This window comes from Oncorhynchus mykiss, chromosome 13, assembly GCF_013265735.2.
Source record: "Oncorhynchus mykiss isolate Arlee chromosome 13, USDA_OmykA_1.1, whole genome shotgun sequence".
NCBI lineage: Eukaryota > Metazoa > Chordata > Actinopteri > Salmoniformes > Salmonidae > Oncorhynchus > Oncorhynchus mykiss.
This window is the reverse complement of record NC_048577.1, coordinates 50383561-50407599: the sequence shown is the minus strand read 5'-3', so window position 1 is coordinate 50407599 and position 24039 is coordinate 50383561. Positions and strand designations below refer to the sequence as shown.

At 44.5% G+C, this 24039-nt stretch overlaps 1 protein-coding gene across 2 annotated transcripts in view; it reads right to left on the bottom strand.

The window, feature by feature from the left end:
- The window catches only part of LOC110486711 (acid-sensing ion channel 2), a 448053-nt gene that overhangs the window by 192833 nt on the left and 231181 nt on the right, over positions 1-24039 (bottom strand). Inside the window, exon 1 of one of the 2 annotated variants that reach the window (XM_036941412.1) lies at positions 436-2763. The exons of the other annotated variant lie outside the window; for it this stretch is intronic. Coding sequence (XP_036797307.1) covers positions 436-1128 — 693 coding nt within the window. The 5' untranslated portion in view covers positions 1129-2763. Of the gene's footprint in view, positions 1-435; positions 2764-24039 lie in introns of those variants that run through there. 2 annotated transcript variants of the gene reach the window in all.

Genomic DNA, 24039 nt, shown 5'->3' with positions numbered 1-24039 from the left:
GCTGCCTAGGCTTAAACAAATATAGCTTGCCCGCTCCAATGCAAGCTGCCTTATCCTCACTGATTGGTAAAGAAATGTAATGCTGAGCTAATGTAATAAAATACAATTACTTTAGACATTTAAAAAGGAACCGAGAGGAACGATATAAACTGGTACTTTTTTTTGTTTCGAAACTAATCAGAACTTTTGCAGGTCGGAATAGTGGAATGGAACAAAACAAATAATGGTTCTGTTCAGAACAAAACGATTGGACATTTTTTGTGGTTCCAAACCCTGCTGTTAACTACTGTGAACTTCAAGGAAAGAGATGAAACTCCATGAAAAGAGGAGAGACAACAGGTGAAATCAGATGAACAGTCTGGGAGGTTCAACCACCACACAGAGCTAAACTGTCAATGAAGAAGTGATTTAAGAGGGAGCTATGCTGAGACTTACAGAGGTGAAGTTCTGGGGACCGCACGGTTCTCCTCGGTACTTGCAGGAGAGAAGCATTTCCTCTAGCTGGTGGCTCAGCCGGTCCATAAACTCCAGGTTGCTGCCCTCAAAGTTTCTGGGGGGCAGGAACAGCCTGAAGTCAGACAGTTTGCTGAACCAGGCCTGGCTGTCCTCCTGCAGCAAATCCAGCACCATGGGTCTTACCGTCCGGTTGGCCAGCAGTAGGCCCAGCCAGTGGCCAGCAAAGTACAGGTCACTTTTGGTGAGCTTGTAGAGGCGGATTGGGTTGTTGTTGCAGATAGTGACTGTGGGGAAGGCCATCTCCTTGGCCCACTCTGTGTGGATCCGTGTGTAGGTGGGGAAGGAGAGCCAGTGGAGCAGGCGGTTGGAGGACCAGGACAGGAGCAGGCCCAATGAGGTGCACAGGGCCAGCAGCCAGAAGGCCCGACGGCCTATGGAGCCACCGGACACACACACATGCCTGAGGCCATGCAGACTTGTCCCAGCCAGCATTGTGGAGGTGATTGAGGATAGGCCTGGCCTTGCAGGGAGGCGCCGGCGGCCTCTCCTCACCACGGCTGGGGATCCCCGCTGGAGACATCGCCCCTCCAGAGCCATGGCTGCCCACACCGCTCCTAGTACAGAGAGAAAGGCTTCATCTCCCAGCCAAGCCTCAGGGGCTGGGCCCCACATGGAGCTCCAGGGCACCGATATCCCCACTGATGTAATCCACACCTGGATTTGTGCTTATCTGACTCTGCTGTTACACACAATCCGTACAAGCTCCTCACACACAACCTCACTCACACACACACATACTCTTCTGTTTGTTGTTGTTGGTGTCCTGTTTTACTCTTTAGCTACTTGTTGGGCTTCTCCCTCTCAGTCCATCTGGTTCCTTCGACCTGAAAGTACTCCACTCACCCAACTCAGCAGTAAAAAATACATTCAGCCATGCAAATATGCACCAAGCGATGCAGCTTCTACATGAGCGACTCCAGCATCCGCACCAGTTAGTGTAGCACAGAGCGAGGAAGAGACAGAGAGAGAGAAAGAGAGAGAGAGAGAGAGAGAGAGAGAGAGAGAGAGAGAGAGAGAGAGAGAGAGAGAGGGAGAGGGAAAAGGATAGGGAGGGAGAAGAGAGGGGGTGGAGTGAGTGCTAGAGGAGAGAGAGGCAAGATGAGCTGAGAAGCACAGACAAAATGAAAGAACGGAAGGTTAAAGAAGAGAGCAGTGAGTCTGTTGTGGTTCTATCTGGTGCCGTCTGTCAAAGAACGGCTCGTCCTGCCGGTTCCCTCTGCTCTGTCGGCGCTCCTCTCTGCCGACCGAGGCTGCTGTCTTTTGGGACTTTGCCGTCGCTCCACTTCAATCAGTGATGCTCAGCCTCGTTCAACCTACTAACCCTCCAACACCAGCACGGCCAGAGGCTGGACTTGTTTACATGACACCGCTAAAACGAGCAGCCGCACATCACTAATTGTGAGTCTACCTCGCTAATTTATTCTCCGGCTTTTTTTGTGAGCTCACTTTTATCTTCTTGATTTCCAGCCTTCCCTTCTTCACATCTGTCACTCTCTCACTATTCCCCCCTCCGTTCTCCTTTCTCTTCTCCTCCTCTCTTGACTGGAGGAGCGGTTGTTGTGTCCTGCGGGTAATAATGTACGGCCAGCCCGTCTTGTGCGAGGAGCAGACGCTTCTTAGTCCCAGATGCACGCAAACACTCATTCACACTGAGAGAGGAGCACATGCACACACACTGTGTTTCCCTGTGGGAGACCTGACCAGAGTCAATGGAAAATCTGTTCAGTCACGCTCAGATCCTGGTATCTCTCTCTCCCTCATTCTCCCGCTCCAGTTTTCTTTCACTCTCTGTTTCTCTCCCTCAGTACTATGGCATTTCCAATCGTAACGCTCCTCTTGTTTTCTTCCTTTTCTAAAAATACTGCTCTCCAAATCAAATTCATTAACTTGCCCTCACGCTCCTCCTCCTCTTGTGCCGATGTCCGTCAATCCTTCTCAGCTCCACCCCCAACCGGGCTCCTCCTCCTCCCATGAAGTAGATGTGTACATTCTCTCTCTCTCTCTCTCTCTCTCTCTCTCTCCCTCCCTCTCTCCCTCCCTCTCTCTCTCTCCCTCTCTCTCTTCCCCTCCTTTGGATATTGCCCTGTTATTTTCTGTATTCTCTTCCTCCTGTGCAGACAGGCTGTTCCTCTGGTCCCCTCTCTCTCATCGGGCAGCGTGTCCTCTCTGTGCTCCTCTCCTCCTGCGCCACAGCTCTGTTCACCCAGCCAGTGAGAGAGCGAGCAATGAGTGTCAGTCTGAGAACTCTCTCTCTCTCTCTCTCTCTCTCTCTCTCTCTCTCAAATAAACACAAAACAGCCCTACAGAATGTGGGAAACAGATTTCCAGCCTGTTTGTGAAACATAAATTATCGTCAATTATGTTGTCAACATAGGGGGTAGACAAAATCAAGAAAAAAGCAAGACATTAGACAGATGGAGGAAAAGAGTAACACCTAAGTGCAACATTGAAAAGCTCTGTGGTCGTCTTAGCAGAGCTTCAGGCTTGGTTTGCAGCCAACACTGTACATATGGCTTGTCATCACCAACTAACTCTCATGATTTGATTTGACAACTTTGACTTGTCATGTCTCCTAACAGCATTGGCTCAGCTGTGCTCTTCAGTGAAATCACATGGGGGACCACTATCCTTCCCCTAACATTTACATCCCATTTACATCTGCACACGTTCATATAGTGGACGTTTTTATTCACAAAGACGCCACACACATGTACTGTGTGTAATACAACGAAATGAGCAGTAGCGTAGATACTACATCCCTTCTGATAAGTGTTGGAGTGTTAGAGAGCTGCAGGGGTCATAGTACTGGAAGCACAATTCTGGCAAATAGACAATGCATGAGACAGTGAGACATGAGTGTAGTACAAATCATAATAGGTCGACAGAAAGTGCTGCACCTGCATGTCTGACTCAGTCAGTGGTTTGACTGGGCACCTCAGACAGTTCCAGCTACAGTCCACTCAGTACTGTCCAGTTGGCCTGTAGCAGTTATAACATCATCATAACAATGCAGTCATTTAGTACCTCTTAACTTTTGAAAAAAATATATAATAAGATATATAGATAATATATACAATAACGATATTGATTATTTAGGAGGAACAGTTTATGGTTACACATATCTCTTTTTGGGAAAAAAAGAAAATCCCTAATGAAACTATAATCTCAGACACATTAATATTTGAATATCTCGGTTTGTAATATTGCTTCATTTGCATTTAAGATGAGGAAGAATTCTCCGAAATGCTTTTGACAGAGCATCCATCTGCTAATGACAAAGTGAAGGTTTTTTTTCCCTCCAAGTGAGAGGACTATTTTTCACTTGTTTAATTGAGTTGCTCCTAGCTGTTCTCAGCTAACAGAGAGGAGAGAGTTGAATAGGAGCCCAGCTCAGAAAAACAGCAGAGACTATGTCTCAAATGGCACCCTATTTTCTATGGGCCCTGGTCAAAAGTAGTGCACTTTATGTAGAATAGGGTGCCATTTGGGACAAACCCGATAAGTACAGTAGAATCTGCCCTCTGTGTGTCCCCTATGACTAAGTCATTATCAAGCTGAATAACAACTGGTATCTGTGCTTATCTTGTATGACTCACTGGGGCTAAGTGAATTGTGTAGCTGTTATGGAAACACAAACGGCAACAGCGAAAGAGAAAATGTTTAATGTGCAGCATTATAACTCATTGCGTTGTCTTGGCCGACTTGCAGTTGTGTGACTTGTACGTGCTGTAATGCAATGCTTTCTGACAGCTCCATGTGATTTGATCACAGGAGACGTGATGAAAAAGCTTCTACACCGAGGGGTCATATACACACCCAGCCCACACACATGCCTAGAGAAACCCTTCACATAGAGGACCACGCACACACACACCCAGCCCACACACACGGCTAGAGAAATCCTTCACATAGAGGACCACACACACACACACCCAGCCCACACACACGGCTAGAGAAATCCTTCACATAGAGGACCACACACACACACACCCAGCCCACACACACGGCTAGAGAAACCCTTCACATAGAGGACCACACACACACACCCAGCCCACACACACGGCTAGAGAAACCCTTCACATAGAGGACCACACACACACACACACCCAGTCCACACACACGGCTAGAGAAACCCTTCACATAGAGGACCACACACACACCCAGCCCACACACACGGCTAGAGAAACCCTTCACATAGAGGACCACACACACACACACACACACCCAGCCCACACACACGGCTAGAGAAACCCTTCACATAGAGGACCACACACACACACACACAGCCCACACACACGGCTAGAGAAACCCTTCACATAGAGGACCACGCACACACACACACGCACACACGCACACACAAGCGCACGCACGCACACACACATACACACACATACACGCACACACACAAACGCACACACACACATGCACACGCACAAACACGCCTAGAGAAACCCTTCACATAGAGGATCACGCACACACACACACACACACACACACACACACACACACACACACACACACACACACACACACACACACACACACACACACACACACACACACTTTCAAAACCACAAATAACAATCATGTAAAAGGAAAACTGTAAACACATAGAAGATGTGAAATAATGTATAATGTATATCTCACCCATAGGAACACACACATATCATGAACATGCACCCGTTTCTTCTAATGCACCGCCATGCAGCCTAAAGGACTGCAGAGCCAGTCCTTTATCCAGTCTGAATCCATCCAGCAGCAGCATAATTAGACGAGGAGTGTTATTCAGGGTAGCCCAGCTAGCATCAGTATAGAGGAGAACAGTTCAAAGGTTCAACATAAATATCCAATTAGCCAGCCTCCAAAATATCAGGGGAGTCCGAGATTAATCAGAGATATATCCCTGAACCATCTGATTCAATTACACGCGTTCTTCTGTCCACAATGATGTGTGCATCTACTGTGTAATACCCCCTGTCCTTCATCAACAAACACCGTCCAGGATTCAAGGACTGGACAATACTACAATAACCATGAAGAAATGATGTGCAGAAAAGGTATAAAGGCTATTATGATTTCCATAGATGAAATGCATCTCTTCTCTCAGGACTTCGAGGCAGACAGAAAATCAACACACACATACAGATTCCCTCATACAAGCATTTTCTACGTGTTGCTAAAGGATTTGAATCACAAAAAGACGGCTTGAGGGTCGCTAACGCTTTACCCCCTCTGAGGGAGAGAAGCAGTGACGTGGGGAGCAGCTGAAAGATGAGCAGGATGAGGAGACAGTGTGCAGCACTGCCATCCATCAAATCCACAGCATGCATTAAGATGACACCAATAACAGGCGATCAATGGCTTTTCTGTATTTTAGGAGTTTTTTAATCGAGCGTAGTCACACTTGTCTGGCTGTAGGTGTAGCAGGGCCTCCCCTGGCTTCAAACACCGCCTCCTCTCTAAATGAAAGGGAGGGCTGCTGCTGAGCTGTAGGGTGGTAATAGATTGAACGTTCCCTTTGTGGGTGAGTTCTTACAGCTCACTGCAGTCATTATGGCTATTAGTTGTTGTCATGGCATGGAATTATCATCAGTTGGCTTGATGAAATGAGAGGAGATAGGGGGATTGGGTCTGTTTGTTGTGTCCCAATCATAACCCTGCTGCTCTGTAGTGTGTAGTCTCTGATTAGATGTTGTACGACAGCCATCATCTTCACCAACACCACAGAGCGAGGACAGTAATAGCTATGCAATCTGGTATCGACCACACTCAACCTCTCCAAATGGATGGGATGCCTCAGGATCATTCAGGTGTTTGTTTGTCTACTGTGATCTGGTCTGGTGTAGACATACTTCATGTTGTTGCTATGTTAATTATATAGTCAAGTGTGATCAAACATTCCTTAGTGGGGTGCAGGGCCAATAGAAATAGAGCTGGCACTCATAAGCCCCACCACATACCTTTATTCATACACAAACTACGTTTCCATCCTGCAAGGATCTTCGTCAGGTCACTGTGTTATTTATATATAAATATATTCACTTCTTATTTCTTACTGCAAGATATTGATCTTTCAAATAGATCGACGCCATTACAGCGCCTTAGTTATAGTGCATAGACCAACAGCTACTGTTGGTTTGTAGAGAGAGAGCATGTGAAACATGCTATAGCCCGTTTAGATTGTCTGCAGTGGAAGACGAAGCTTCTTATGAAGCTTGATCCATGCTGGTGTTATAGCTAATCTGGCTCTAGAGAATGAGGTGAGATAAATGACTCCTGGTCCTCCAGGATACCAGGGAAAGACTGTCATACCACAGAAAGAAGTAGGAGTCAGATACTTCACAGGATGTGATGTATAAATCTGAAGCATCCGTTTACAACTTCTTCTCACCACCAAATACGTCCAGTGGTGGGAAGTGGGAGAAGATGGAGCTAGATGAAACTTGGCCGACATTCCGCACATTTTCTCATTGATGAAACATTCAATCTCAATAGAGTTTTCATTTTCCCCAAAACTACAATCTGTTATGAATAGAGCGCACTAAGTTTTGTAGACTTGACCCTTTAAAAACGTTTCTAAACATTGCATTGTTTAGAAGGAGCGCAAGGACGACTTGAGTAACTTCACACGCACACTTCACAGAGTAGGCATTCCCTAATGGAAATATGCAAATACAGTGCCTTGCGAAAGTATTCGGCCCCCTTGAACTTTGCGACCTTTTGCCACATTTCAGGCTTCAAACATAAAGATATAAAACTGTATTTTTTTTGTGAAGAATCAACAACAAGTGGGACACAATCATGAAGTGGAACGACATTTATTGGATATTTCAAACTTTTTTAACAAATCAAAAACTGAAAAATTGGGCGTGCAAAATTATTCAGCCCCCTTAAGTTAATACTTTGTAGCGCCACCTTTTGCTGTGATTACAGCTGTAAGTCGCTTGGGGTATGTCTCTATCAGTTTTGCACATCGAGAGACTGGCATTTTATCGATGGCAATTTGAATGCACAGAGATACTGTGATGAGATCCCGAGGCCCATTGTCGTGTCATTCATCCGCCGACATCACCTCATGTTTATACTCACCAGACGTGTCACCCATTGAGCAAGTTTGGGATGCTATGGATCGACGTGTAAGACAGTGCTATCCATATCGCCCCAATATCCAGCAACTTTGCACATCCATTGAAGAGGAGTAGGACCACATTCCACAGGCCACAATCAACAGCCTGATCAACTCCATGCGAAGGAGATGTATCGCGCTGCATGAGGCAAATGGTGTTCACACCATATACTGACGGGTTTTCTGATACACGACCCTACTTTTCTTTTAAGCTTTCTGTTACTAACAGATGCATATCTATATTCCCAGTTATGTGAAATTTATAGATCCGGGCCTAATTTATTTATTTAATTTGTCTGATTTCCGTATATGAACTGTAACTCAGTAAAATATTTGAAATTGTTACATGTTGCGTTTATATTTTTTGTTCAGTGCAATTTATTGAGGAATCAATAGGAAGGCATCCAGGACTATCGGTGACTACGATACATATATACTAATATACATATATACTACTATACATATATACTACTATACATATATACTACTATACATATATACTAATATACATATATACTACTATACATATATACTACTATACATTTGGCAAAGCAATGGCCAACATTTAACACAGCTCAATGCCTTTGTATCTCAAGGTTTGTGTGAAGAAAAAGTAATTCCTGTTGTATAGTGCTTTCATCATCTGTGCCTGTCATGTCTCCACCCACAAACAGGTACATGACTGCACATATTGTCTGATGGGGGTCCTATCAATGCAGAGATGCCATCTCTCTGATTAAGTTGCACTGAAATGAACTAGAAAGAGGTCGTAAACCCGTCTCACAAACAGGAGTACTGTGTGTACACTGGTGCAGTGATATACATGCTCAGGGGTGCTATAATTTAGAGTGAATGGGGGTGTGACAACACCAACCTCATGCTCTCTCCTGAGTCCCTTAATTCCCCTTTTCAATTCCTGTCTCTGTCATCCTGAGTCTGTCATCAGGGCTGCGTGGGGAGTAAAGAGGTGAATTCATTAGGGAAGGGAAATAGACAGAGCAGGTAGAGGGGTATGGTAGACAGTAGCTCTGTGCTGCTGTGCCTGCTGCTCAGGATCCTGCAGCTGAAGAACACGGCAACAGGCTTAAGGAGAGGAGAGTGTGGATGGCTGCCTGCATGCATCACACAGCCCTGACACTGAGAGAAGAGAGAGCTGTCCGTGTGTGGGGGACTGCTGTTTCCCTCTGATAAAAGCTAGCATATTGTTCCCTCTCTGGGCTCAGTCTTTCATGGTGAAACGGTTGCAGACAGAAACCAAACAGGAGCCCATGGCCAACGTACTAATCTGCTCTCTGTGAATAGAGTGGCCATGTTGTAACTGTTTGTTTAAGATTCATCTCTACAGGTTTGAGGAGTGTGTTTCCCACCTGCCTGTGAGAGGATTTCACCTGTTGGGCCAGTCCTGACAGTCAGGGTTGGGAAGGTTACTTTCTTAACGTAATAGGTTACAGTTACTAGTTAACAGTCCAGTAATCAGATTGGATTACCCAAATTTAGTAACATAATCTGATTACTTTCCATTACTTGTGGATGACTTTCCCCTTAAGAGGCATTAGAAGAAGTCAAAAAGGATCCATCAAACACATTTGGTGTGTTATTGTAGTAGTCTCTGACTTATGGTCAGACTCGCTCAGCTGGAACAAACTTAAATGTGCTCCTTTTTTTAACGCTGCATTGAATGTCAGAAAGATATCAATGTATTTTTTTCTGTTGTTGTAACTGATTACAGTTACAGTTATTTTTCAATCAGATTACATGTAATCAGTTACGCCCCAACCCTGCTGACAGTGCATTAGCTAGGCCTCAGGGTGTTGTGGACAGTGGTCACTACAACCCTCTCTGTCACAGTACTCTAGTCTAGAGTATCATCCCGGTCCCCCGGCAGAGAGATAGTCCACACGACAGAGGAATGGACAGAGACAACACTGCACTGATTTGAGAGTGCATGTGGTGTGTGTGTGTGTCTGTATGTACACTGCCGTTCAAAAGTTTGGGGTCACTTAGAAATGTCCTTGTATTTGAAATAAAAGCAAATTTTTTGTCCATTAAAATAACATCAAATCGATCAAAAATACAATGTAGACATTGTTAATGTTGTAAATGACTACTGTATCTGGAAACGGCTGATTTTTCATGGAATATCTACTTAGGCGTACAGAGGCCCATTATCAGCAACCATCACTCCTGTGTTCCAATGGCTAATCCAAGTTTACCATTTTAAAAGGCTAATTGATCAGTAGAAAACCCTTTTGCAATTATGTTAGCACAGCTGAAAACTGTTGTCCTGATTGAAGAAGCAATAAAACTTGCCTTCTTTAGAATGGTATCTGGAGCTTCAGCGTTTGTGGGTTCACTTGCAGGCTCAAAATGGCCAGGAATAAAGAGCTTTCTTCTGAAACTCGTCAGTCTATTCTTGTTCTGAGAAATGAAGGATATTCCATGAGAGAAATTGCCAAGAAACTGACGATCTCGTACAACGCTGTGTACTACTCCCTTCACAGAACAGCCCTCTACCTTCTCCCACTCCAGTGCCCTGTAGCACTCTACCTACTCCCCCTTCAAGTGCCCTGTAGCCCTCTAACTATTCCCACTTCCAGTACCCTGTAGCCCTCTACCTTCTCCCACTTCCAGTACCCTGTAGCCCTCTACCTACTCCCCCGTCCTGTACCCTGTAGCCCTCTACCTACTCCCCCTTCCAGTACCATTTTGCCCTCTACCTACTCCCACTTCCAGTGCCCTGTAGCCCTCTACCTACTCCCCCTTCCAGTACGCTGTAGCCCTCTACCTACTCCCCCTTCCAGTACCCTGTAGCCCTCTACCTACTCTCCCTTCCAGTACAATGTAGCCCTCTACCTACTCCCTCTTTCAGTACCCTGTAGCCCTCTACCTACTCCCACTTCCAGTGCCCTGTAGCCCTCTACCTACTCCCACTTCCAGTGCCCTGTAGCCCTCTACCTACTCCCCCTTCCAGTACCCTGTAGCCCTCTACCTACTCCCCCTTCCAGTACCCTGTAGCCCTCTACCTACTCCCACTTCCAGTACCCTGTAGCCCTCTACCTACTCCCACTTCTAGTACCCTGTAGCCCTCTACCTACTCCCCCGTCCTGTACCCTGTAGCCCTCTACCTACTCCCCCTTCCAGTACCCTGTAGCCCTCTACCTACTCCCTCTTTCAGTACCCTGTAGCCCTCTACCTACTCCCACTTCCAGTACCCTGTAGCCCTCTACCTACTCCCCCTTCCAGTACCCTGTAGCCCTCTACCTACTCCCACTTCCAGTGCCCTGTAGCACTCTACCTACTCCCCCTTCCAGTACCCTGTAGCCCTCTACCTACTCCCCCTTCCAGTACCATTTTGCCCTCTACCTACTCCCACTTCCAGTACCCTGTAGCCCTCTACCTACTCCCTCTTTCAGTACCCTGTAGCCCTCTACCTACTCCCCCTTCCAGTACCCTGTAGCCCTCTACCTACTCCCTCTTTCAGTACCCTGTAGCCCTCTACATACTCCCACTTCCAGTGCCCTGTAGCCCTCTACCTACTCCCCCTTCCAGTACCCTGTATCCCTCTACCTACTCCCCCTTCCAGTACGCTGTAGCCCTCTACCTACTCCCCCTTCCTGTACCATGTAGCTCTCTACCTACTCCCCCTTCCAGTACCCTGTAGCCCTCTACCTACTCCCTCTTTCAGTACCCTGTAGCCCTCTACCTACTCCCACTTCCAGTGCCCTGTAGCCCTCTACCTACTCCCCCTTCCAGTACCCTGTAGCCCTCTACCTACTCCCTCTTTCAGTACCCTGTAGCCCTCTACCTACTCCCCCTTCCAGTACCCTGTAGCCCTCTACCTTCTCCCCCTTCCAGTACCCTGTAGCCTTCTACCTACTCCCCCTTCCTGTACCCTGTAGCCCTCTACCATCTCTCACTTCCAGTACCCTGTAGCCCTCCTACCTGCTCCCCTGCCCCCTCCAGTACCCTGTAGCCCTCCAGTACCCTGTAGCCCTGTACCTTCTCCCACTCCAGTGCCCTGTAGCCCTCTACCTACTCCCACTTCCAGTGCCCTGTAGCCCTCTACCTACTCCCCCTTCCTGTACCCTGTAGCCCTCTACCTACTCCCCTTTCCTGTACCCTGTAGCTCTCTACCTACTCCCCCTTCCAGTACCCTGTAGCTCTCTACCTACTCCCCCTTCCAGTGCCCTGTAGCCCTCTACCTACTCCCTCTTTCAGTACAATGTAGCCCTCTACCTACTCCCACTTCCAGTACCCTGTAGCCCTCTACCTACTCCCCCTTCCAGTACCCTGTAGCCCTCTACCTACTCCCCCTTCCAGTACCCTGTAGCACTCTACCTACTCCCCCTTCCAGTACCCTGTAGCACTCTACCTTCTCCAACTTCCAGTACCCTGTAGCCCTCTACCTACTCCCCCTTCCAGTACCCTGTAGCAATCTACCTACTCCCCCATCCAGTACCCTGTAGCCCTCTACCTACTCCCCTTTCCAGTACCCTCTAGCCCTCTACCTTCTCCCACCTCCAGTACCCTGTAGCCCTCTACCTACTCCCCCTTCCAGTACCCTGTAGCCATCTACCTACTCCCCCTTCCAGTACCCTGTAGCCCTCTACCTACTCCCCCTTTCAGTACCCTGTAGCCCTCTACCTACTCCCCCTTCCAGTACCCTGTAGCCCTCTACCTACTCCCCCTTCCAGTACCCTGTAGCCCTCTACCTACTCCCCCTGCTCCTTCAAGTACCTTGTAGCTCTCTACCTACTCCCCTTCCAGTACCCTGTAGCCCTCTACATACTCCCCCTTCCAGTGCCCTGTAGCCCTCTATCTACTCCCCCTTCCAGTATCCTGTAGCTCTCTACCTACTCCCCCTTCCAGTACCCTGTAGCCCTCTACCTACTCCCCCTTCCAGTACCCTGTAGCTCTCTACCTACTCCCCCTGCTCCTTCCAGTACCCTGTAGCCTTCTACCCACCTCCCCTTCCAGTACCCTGTAGCTCTCTACCCAGTTTGAAAAGTCTAAGCACATTCCAGTCTATGCACTCCACCGACATCGACCTTTCAAAACCAGTCCAGCATACCCAGGGCTTAACTAGATGTTAGAGGGACTTGCCTAGTTAAATATTTTTTTTAAGTGTTAGAGGGACAGGGGAGAGGGGAGAGAGCAAAAACCACAGCATTTCAACAATGGATTTTTCTGCCAATCCAATTTTAATTGGGTGGCTCTGAGTCCATCATTACACAGTTGGGTTGAGGTATCACTTTACCTACTGTAGGTAAGGATGGCACAGGACTATACTGAACTTCCTCAAACCGCTAGTGTGCCTTGTGTGTAGGTGTGTATAGGCCGGCCTAGCTTGTATGTTGTTTGTACATGCATGCTTCTTCGTCTGTATATTGTCTGTGTATATCATCATCACTGTACTGGATCAGAGAGTGAATGGATCACTATTTATCACTCCCTTATGATGAGATGGCCAGGGAGTGATCTATTCATCAGACTGTAGCCGTGGCGACATGCTTGGCAAGGCCACCATGCTGTGTCAAGCGATGCAGGAGCTGACGTGACCTGAATCCCAGAGAGACACCTTTGTATTCTCCGTGACACACTCAGCCGTGACCAATCACGCTGAGTTCAAGTGCAATTGAGGCTGGAACAACAGTTCCCAGAGGGCCACACTGCATCTGTTAACAAACCATGCATTTTTTATCCCTGGCAGGGGTATTCCCCTTGCTTCAATATCCATTATTCAAACTGTAATACTGTATAAACGACTGTAGTGGTTATTATGACCATCATGAAGCCAATGAGAAAAATCACAACTCTGTGCTTTTCAGTTTTCCCTCTTAAACCCGAGGTTAAATGTGTACAATATATTGCACATAAATCTAGAGGGTGGTAGCTAGCCTGATGATCCATATTCATTAGACAGGGGACTGCTTCAAGGAGAAATAGTATATAAAAAATAGTGCCAGGCGTTAATATAATGGCAGGGGTCAGAGGGGTTATCGTATATATAAATAGTGCCAGGTGTTAATGTAATGGCAGGGGTCAGAGGGGTAATCGTATATATAAATAGTGCCAGGCATTAATGTAATCGCAGGGGTCAAAAGGGTATTGATTAAGATGTTGATCATTGCTGACATTAATCGTATCTATGGTAATGAGGGATGCATGTCCGCAGACCCAGTATAAGCTGGAATTAGTAATGTTGAAACTGATCATCGCACATCACCGCACATTATCGCACATCATCGAACATCATTGCACTCGCGATAGAACAGCAGAGTATGTACTGCAATGTTTTTTTCATACCATGATGCTGGATGTCCCTCTTCTCCGGTTTCATAAACAAAACAAAAATAATAACCAATGTGTTGGGGCAAACAGTGATGCTGTCTCCTAATGCAGATTCTAGCTTTAAGGAGGTCAATGAAGAGTAATTACTGAGAACCTCTGACATTACACACTCAGCCTAGATAAGATAACAATTCATATCAAGTCTAGTCGAGATTTGTTCAATTTTGTTAGTGATAGTGTGGTCAAGAATAATGTTAAATGTTAGTTATTGTCTGAGCTTCAGTGACACTGAGGTGGCGTTAATGGCGCCAGAGGTTTGGAATTCTCCAGACCTCTGGTGAAAAATAGACAAGAACAATCATAGGGAACAGTCACCTCAAGTCTCTTTTTATAGACGCTTTGTCCTTCAGCCAGTGAAGTAACAGGTGGTTGAAACCTGGGTGGTAGACTGAGCATATTATCTGAGCACTGGCTTAGTCCGTGGGCAGTAACAGGTGGTTGAAACCTGGGTGCTAGACTGAGCATATTATCTGAGCACTGGCTCAGTCCGTTGGAAGTAACAGGTGGTTGAAACCTGGGTGGTAGACTGAGCATATTATCTGAGCACTGGCTCAGTCCGTGGGCAGTAACAGGTGGTTGAAACCTGGGTGGTAGACTGAGCATATTATCTGAGCACTGGCTCAGTCCGTTGGAAGTAACAGGTGGTTGAAACCTGGGTGCTAGACTGAGCATATTATCTGAGCACTGGCTCAGTCCGTTGGCAGTAACAGGTGGTTGAAACCTGGGTGGTAGACTGAGCATATTTTCTGAGCATTGGCTCAGTCCGTGGGCAGTAACAGGTGGTTGAAACCTGGGTGCTAGACTGAGCATATTATCTGAGCACTGGCTCAGTCCGTTGGCAGTAACAGGTGGTTGAAACCTGGGTGGTAGACTGAGCATATTATCTGAGCACTGGCTCAGTCCGTGGGCAGTAACAGGTGGTTGAAACCTGGGTGCTAGACTGAGCATATTATCTGAGCACTGGCTCAGTCCGTGGGCAGTAACAGGTGGTTGAAACCTGGGTGGTAGACTGAGCATATTATCTGAGCACTGGCTCAGTCCATTGGCAGTAACAGGTGGTTGAAACCTGGGTGGTAGACTGAGCATATTATCTGAGCACTGGCACAGTCCGTGGGCAGTAACAGGTGGTTGAAACCTGGGTGGTAGACTGAGCATATTATCTGAGCAATGGCTCAGTCCGTTGGCAGTAACAGGTGGTTGAAACCTGGGTGGTAGACTGAGCATATTATCTGAGCACTGGCTCAGTCTTTGGGCAGTAACAGGTGGTTGAAACCTGGGTGGTAGACTGAGCATATTATCTGAGCACTGGCTCAGTCCGTTGGAAGTAACAGGTGGTTGAAACCTGGGTGGTAGACTGAGTATATTATCTGAGCACTGGGTCAGTCCGTGGGCAGTAACAGGTGGTTGAAACCTGGGTGGTAGACTGAGCATATTATCTGAGCACTGGCTCAGTCCGTTGGCAGTAACAGGTGGTTGAAACCTGGGTGGTAGACTGAGCATATTATCTGAGCAATGGCTCAGTCCGTGGGCAGTAACAGGTGGTTGAAACCTGGGTGGTAGACTGAGCATATTATCTGTGCACTGGCTCAGTCCGTGGGCAGTAACAGGTGGTTGAAACCTGGGTGGTAGACTGAGCATATTATCTGAGCACTGGCTCAGTCCGTTGGCAGTAATTGATTTGACACCTGAAATAACAACTTGCTTAGACTTGTCAAATGGCAATTCTCATTACAAACATTCTCCATTCTTTTGTTGCAGTTTAATCTTTTGATTACGAGGGTACAGGGTGACACGAGCCACTCGAAACCGTCCTCATCATTATCATCAATTTTCCTTTTCTCTTTCCCTCTACCTTTTTTCATAAGGTTGCCGTGGTAACAGGAACACCAGCTGTCCGGTCCAGCTGTAGGCCAGGTGTAAGCAGGGCCGTTAGCAAGAGGAAACCTTTTCTTTAAGACTGAGCTGTTGCGAAGATTTTGCTTTACCCACGGAATCAAAAACAATTAGATGTGGAAAGTGAACCTGTCCGATCCTGCTCTGGAAACCAAAAGAAAACTTCCTTGTGGGAATAGAAAGGCAAGGAGCTGAGACTGCCACAACAGCTCTAATGATGCTATTAGTGCTATAGCGGGGGACAATTCATCAGAGAAGTGATTAGCGTTAACTTGTGTAGAGCGTTGGACCATCAGTCAGGGGCTCTATGCAGAACTCTGTAACACAGTCAATTACTGGATGCACATGTGTGTTCCAAACATGGCCACCTGTTCCTATAGTAAGGTATGAGTTAGATGTGATGAAACAGAAATACAAAACAACAATATTGAAAAACACAATGGAAATATGTGCATGTGTGTGCATGAGTATGTCTTCACTTCATGATCACCCTAAGCCACAAAGAGGCAGATACTGTACATTGTCAACAAGACACAGGAATAGGCTAATTAACCCATAAACAAGCGTAGCTACCTGTGAGTATCCTCTTAACACCACAGGAATATCAACAGACAGAAAACCAAACAGCCACATAGAGCTTTGAAAACTGTTGACGGAAAATGGTCACAGTTAGGCAGAGAGAGCAGCTTTCCATAAATATAGATAATTGGTTTGACCTGAACCTTGATGCACAGCTTAGTATTTAGTATTTATTAGAACCCCCAATTAGCTGCTGCCAAGGCAACACAACAAACAACAAATACATAACATACATAAATATACACTACAGTTGAAAACCACATTTTTTTTAGATGGCCAGCATCCCAGAGTCGCCTCTTCACTGTTGACGTTGAGACTGGTGTTTTGCAGGTACTATTTAAGGAAGCTGCCAGTTGAGGACTTGTGAGGTGTCTTTTTCTCAAACTAGACACTCTAATGTACTTGTCCCTTTGCTCAGTTGTGCACCGGGGCCTCCCACTCCTCTTTCTATTCTGGTTAGGGCCAGTTTGCGCTGTTCTGTGAAGGGAGTAGACAGTGTTGTACGAGTTCTTCAGTTTCCTGGCAATTTCTCGCATGGAATAGCCTTCATTCCTCAGAACAAGAATAGACTGATGAGTTTCAGAAGAAAGTTCTTTGTTTCTGGCCATTTTGAGACTGTAATCGAACCCACAAACGCTGATGCTCCAGATACTCAACTAGTCTAAAGAAGGCAAGTTTTATTGCTTCTTCAATCAGAACAACAGTTTTCAGCTGTGCTAACATAATTGCAAACGTTTTTTTTAATGATCAATTAGCCTTTTAAAATTATAAACTTGGATTAGCTAACACAACCATCGCCATTGGATCACAGGAGTGATGGTTGCTGATAATGGGCCTCTGTACGCCTACTGTATGTAGATATTCCATTAAAAATTATTGGTTTCCAGCTACAATAGTCATTTACAACATTAACAAAATTTACACTGTATTTCTGATCGATTTTATGTTATTTTAATGGACCCCAAACTTTGAGTGACCCCAAACTTTGAACGGTATTACAGCCTGAATTCAAAATGAATGAAATATGTTTTTCTCACCCATCTAACGTTACAAATGATAGCCCATAATGGCAAAGTAAAAACATGGTTTTAGAAATGTTGGCATATTTATTGAAATTGAAATACAGAAATATAAATTGACATTATTATTCACACCCCTGAATCAATACACGCTCGAAATCACCTTTGGCAGCTATTCAAGCTGTGAGCCTTTCTGGGTAAGTCTCTAAGAGCTCTGCACACCTGGATTGTACAATATTTGCCCTGTATAATTTTTTTTCAAAATTCTTCAAGCTCTGTCAAATTGGTTGCTGATCATTGCTAGACAACCATTTTTAAGTCTGGCCATAGATTTTCAAGCAGATTTAAGTCAAAACTGTAACATGGCCACACAGGAACATTCAGTGTCTTCTTGGTAAGCAACTCCACGGTAAATTTGGCATTGTGTTTTAGGTTATTTTCCTGATGAAAGGTGAATTCATCTCCCATTGTCTGGTGGAAAGCAGGAGCCATTATGTACATTATTTTCCTGAAAAACTCCACAGTCCTTAATGATTACAAGCATACTCATAACATGATGCAGCCTGCATATGCTTGAAAATATGAATAGTGGTACTCAGTAATGTGCTGTATTAGATTTACCACAAACATAACACTTTGTATTCAGGACAAAACTTGTATTTATATATTTATACTTTACTGCCTTGTTTCAAAAAGGATGCATGTAGGCTTTTTTCTTTTCACTCTGTCAATTAGGTTAGTATTGTGGAGTAACTACAATGTTGTTTACTCCTATCACAACCATTAAACTCTGTAACTGTTTAAGGTCTTTATTTTAACAAAGCTAACACAATGGTCAATCTAAGCACTGGGAGGTAGCGCTATAGGTTCAGGGGTGTGGCAGATTTTTTTTGCTATTTTCACTATTACAATTATTGGCGCACTTGCTTTGGCACGAAAGGACTTTGATAAATAAGCAAGTTGTGGGTGTGTCGATATTTGGCCCCTTACTGGCCAATCAGAACATGCTCCATGGTGAAATATGTGGTTCCTTCTTGTTCCTTCTTGTTGTGTATTTACAGTCTTACGTATTGCCTTGGAATCAACTCCAATGATAGTCCGTTATAGTTTGTTAAATGGCTTACAGAAACGACAAAATGTAGACCTATCTTTGCTAAATAGTTCAAGTTGCGATATGCCGAAATCGCTCCGCCATTTCCTGGTAGCTAAAACTCTAATAGTTAGCCTAATTTCAGTTTATGTGACTAAATAAACTAGTATAGTGTAGGGAATTATTGTACCATCTGAACCGCTGTGAAATATATTTTACGTTACCAAAAATATTGTTGTTTCAGCTGTTTGAAGCTGGTGTACAAAACCGAAAGTAAAAGATGAAAAAAATAATCATAATAATTATAGAAATAGCACACATAGAACAGATCTACTGCTTCTTAGACTTGCTTTCAAGTAGAATGATAGATCTATAACAAACATTTCTATGTGAATTTGGTCAGGTTGCCCAAAAAGTTACATATTGCCACTTTAACTTGAAACCATTTGCAGTCCACATTGTTATAAGTAATTGCATGGCTTCAATAGCATTCACACTGATATAGGGGCTCCTACTGTAAATTGCATTATGGCTGAGCATGGACATGCCAAACATTGTCAATTAGCAAGATTAAATTCATAATTGATAAGGCCTAAAAAGAGAACGAATAATTCTGATCATACTGCTCCCAAATGGGCCTATGTTCTACTAACATAATGGGAAGCATTTCAGAGACCAGATAGCATTCACACATCTACAGAAGTTTCATTGCAAGCGTGCCACAGACGTTGTCACCATAATACCAAGAAGGTGAATCATTCTAATAAGTTTAGTTGTAATAAAAATGCAACCAAAAACAACAACAAGAATAAATACATGTAAAACCTAATAATATGATAAAATCAGCAGGATGAAAAAGACAGGCTGTTGAACCAGCCTTCTCTATATTAGGCCTAAGGGACAGCTTGGGTTTTGAACATACTGTATGAAACAGAAAACAAGCTACTTTTACAGGTTATAGACACATTATATAAATAACAGGTTCAACCTATTGACTGAGGTTCTCATCTCTCCTTTCATGATGGGCATAGACACCAAGCCTACATCATGGAGGGGGTTTAAGCATGTCCAAAACAGGACCTGCATGGCTAAAATAATGTGTGGCTGCCTGGAATACACTGATACAAAGGAAATGTCAGCTCACTGTTTTACTCCTCTCAAACTTGATATTTTAATTTCCAAGCTGTCTCAAGCGCCAAACCCTTTATCAACTGTCTTGACTACTTCACGACTGCATTGGGCGACCTAAAAAAAAGCCTTCATTGAGATGAGGGGAGGCTATGCTTGGTTTTAAAATGTTTTTAACTGAATTGGGAAGAAACAGTTATTTTTTATGTTTCTAAATACAAAGTATTACAGGCACCGAAAGCACATCAGGCTACTATTGGTACATTTGCAAATACGCTGTCACGACTTCCGCCGAAGTCGGTCCCTCTCCTTGTTCGGGCAGCGTTCGGCGGTCGACATCGCAGGCCTTCTAGCCACCGCCGATCCACTTTTCATTTTCCATTTGTTTTGTCTTAGTCTTTACACACCTGGTTTCACTCACCCAATTACCTGTTTATTATTTAACCCTCTGTTCCCCATGTTTGTTTGTGAGTGATTGTTCTTTGTAAATAGGTCCATTATTGTGGGCTCGTATATTTGCCTTGTATTTTTGTATTTTGGAGTAAAGTACGTTGATTACTCATTTTTGCTGTCCTGCGCCTCACTACGTTTCTGCTGTCAAAATTCATGCCATAACCAGCTATGTTACCGCTAAAACCAGTTTTTGTTGGTCTTAAATATCCCTATTGGCGCTGCTTGAAATTAGCACTTTGCATCATGTTTTTAAGGACACACCCCAAATATGTCCCTCCCATCTGAGCGCAAGCGAGCTGATATAACACAGGTAAATTTCTGAACCTGGCATTAGGGCTAGAAAATGCCAGTGCACCAGTTTTTACATGACAAAATTGCAAACTAACATGTGTTTGACACTAGCGCTGGCTTAACGCCAGCCGAAAATAGAGCCCATAAAATAGAGCCCCTTGGCTCTCTGGTCTGTGTGGTTGAATATGTGTTTGAAATTCACTGCTCGACTGAGGGACCTTACAGATAACTGTAAGTATGGGGTACAGAGATGAGGTAGTCATAAAAAACAATGTTAAGCACTATTATTGCACATAGAGTCCATGCAACTTATAATGTGACTTGCTAAGCAAATGTGGCCGACCGGCTCGATTCGGAGAACAGCTCACTCTGACCATTTTACTCACCCTAGCAGAGCTGGTTAGGCTGTTATCCAGAGCGTTGGTGACTGCAACTGTGCTGCTGGCAACAATTTAATCACGCTTTCTGACAACATTTACTAACTCCGGCCATATTCAATGGGTATTGAGTGTTCGTAAATTCGTAAATTATTCTGCACTCTGGCACACTCAGACGAGAGTGCTCTGAAATCGGAGTAGATAGCCACATCGAATTTACAAGCTACGTCTATCAACAGCTGTCATGTCGCAGTGACATCATGAACATTCTATTGAAATGGATTCTTGCATAGTGGAGTCTGTTGTAAAGACATGTAGCTAGCTAGCTAAACAATGAACCATAATCCCAACTCATGACATTACTACCCTGCATGAATCTGAAGGTAGCTAATCAACAGGGTTTAATGTTAGCTAGTTAATGTTAGGCTATACCTAGCAAAGCAAATGGGCTCTACACTACACAGATCGTACACTTTAACTTGAAATGAAAACAACTTTCTGACAAAATTAAAAACATATAATATCTGAAAATGTAGCTAGCTGGACTATCTTACCCTTACATGGATGGATGCTTCTCCTTCTCTGTCACAGATGCCATGGTTGCCCTTAGATTGAAGATGTAATCTGGAGACAGGTCTGACCACAGCCTTCTGTGTGTTCTCTTTTACACTCCGTCTGCAAATTTGCAATCAAACGGCAAAATTTTCTCTATCTCCTTAGCTATCATACACTAATTCCAATGATTTCAAAACTCAGTCCTCCAGAAAGTAGAGAGCATCACTTATGCAGTTCTACTACTCTATATATATATTTTTAAAGCCGCGTTAGACACGATTACCTACACATACTGACCAGCTTAAATAGACAGAATTGAGCTGCATGGCAGACCAATCCAAACACATCTCTCGGCATGTCCATCCTACTCATTATCTCAGCCAATCAAGGCTAGCAGGAAGGTTGCTAACTTTTTCTGTGGCTAAACCTACTAGGCTCATAATTTAAGAATTGTATTGGTATTTACAGGTGACATTCAAGTTTGTTATTAAAGCACATGAAAGTTCACATGTTCCAGAACGCATTTCTGCCAAAAAAAACGCATTTTGGCTTTCCTGTGAAGTCGTGATGTGCGACATACACCTAGTTTCCTGAAACGGGTCACAAATTGTTACTCCCGAACTTATTTAGACTTGCCACAAGAAAGGGGTTGAATAGTTATTGACTCGAGCAATTTCAGATTTTCAGTTTTGATTAATTTATAAACATGTCTAAAAACATAATTCCACTTTGATATTATGAAGTATTGTGTGTAAGCCAGTGACCAACAATCTCAATTTTACCCATTATAAATTCAGGCTGTAACAAAACAAATTGTGGAAAAGTCAAGGGGTGTGAATACTTTAAGGCACTATATTTACATTACAATTAGCTATTCAGCAGCTGCTCCCATCCAGAACGACCCACAGCTAATGCATTCAGCATAAGATAGCCAGGCGAGACAACCACGTATCACAGTCGTATCCCAACCACGTATCACATACAGTGCATTTGAAAAGTATTCAGACCCCTTGACTTTTTCCAAATGTTGTTACTTTACAGCCTTATTCTAAAATTAATTCAATTTATTTCCTCATCAATCTACACAAAACACCCCATACTAAGAAAGCAAAAACAGGTTTGTAGAAATTGTTGCAAATTTATTACAAATAAAAAACGGAAATATCACATTTACATAAGTATTCAGACCCTTCATTCAGTACTTGTTGAAGCACCCTTGGCAGCGATTACAGCCTCAAGTCTTCTTGGGTATGATGCTACAAGCTCGGCACACCTGTATTTGGGGAGTTTCTCCCATTCTTCTCTGCAGATCCTCTCAAGCTCTGTCAGGTCGGATGGGGGGTGTCACTGCACAGTTATTTTCAGGTCTTTCCAGAGATGTTCGATCTGGTTCAAGTACGGGCTCAGGCTGGGCCACTCAAGGACATTCAGAGACTTGTCCCAAAGCCACTCCTGCATTGTCTTGGCTGTGTGCTTAGAGTCATTGTCCTGTTGGAAGGTGAACCTTTGCCCCCAGTCTGAGGTACTGAGCGCTCTGCAGCAGGTTTTCATCAAGGATCCCTCTGTACTTTGCTCCGTTCATTTTCCCCTCGAACCTGACTAGATTCCAAGTCCCTGCCGCTGAAAAACATCTCCACAGCATGATGCTGCCAATACTATGCTTCACCTTAGGGATGGTGCCAGGTTTCCTCCAGACGTGACGCCTGGCATTCAGGCCAAATAATTCAATATTGGTTTCATTAAGCCAGAGAATCTTATTTTTTTATGGTCTGATAATCTGTAGGGGACTTTTGGCAAACTCCAAGTCTGGCCACTCTACCATAAAGGCCTGATTGGTGGAGTGCTGCAGAGAATGGTTGTCTTTCTGGAAGGTTCTCCCATCTCCACAGATGAACTCTGGAGCTCTGTCAGAGTGACCATTGGGATCTTGGTCACCTCCCTGACCAAGGCCCTTCTCCTCAGATTGCTCAGTTTGGCCGGGCAGACAGCTCTAGGTAGAGACTTGGTAGTTCCAAACTTTTTCCATTTAAGCATGATCGAGACCACTATGTTCTTGGGGACCTACAATACTGAAGAAATTGTTTGGTACCCTTCCCCAGATCTGTGCCTTGACACAATCCTGTCTCGGAGCTCTACAGACAATTCCTTCGACCTCATGGCTTGGTTTTTGCTCTGACATGTACTGTCAACTGTGGGACCTTATTGACAGGTGTGTGCCTTTCCAAATCATGTCCAATCAATTGAATGTACCACAGGTAGACTCCAATAAAGTTGTAGAAACAACTCAAGGATGATCAATGGAAACAGAATGCACCTGAGCTCAATTTCAAGTATCATAGTAAAGGGTCTGAATAGTTACGTAAATAGGGTATTTATGTTTAAAAATGTTATGAATTTGCAAAAATGTATAAAAACCTAATTTCGCTTTGTTATTAGAGTGCTGAGGATTTTACTTTATTTAATCCATTTTAGAATAAGGCTGTAAAGTAACAGCATTTGAAAAAAATCAAGGGGTCTGAATTGTTTCCGAATGCACTGTATATAATACAATACATAATACAATACATAATACAATACTATATACAATACAAAAAGCATAAAAATGTATGTGGTGCAGTGGTCTAGGGCACTGCATCGCAGCGCTAGCTGTGCCACCAGAGA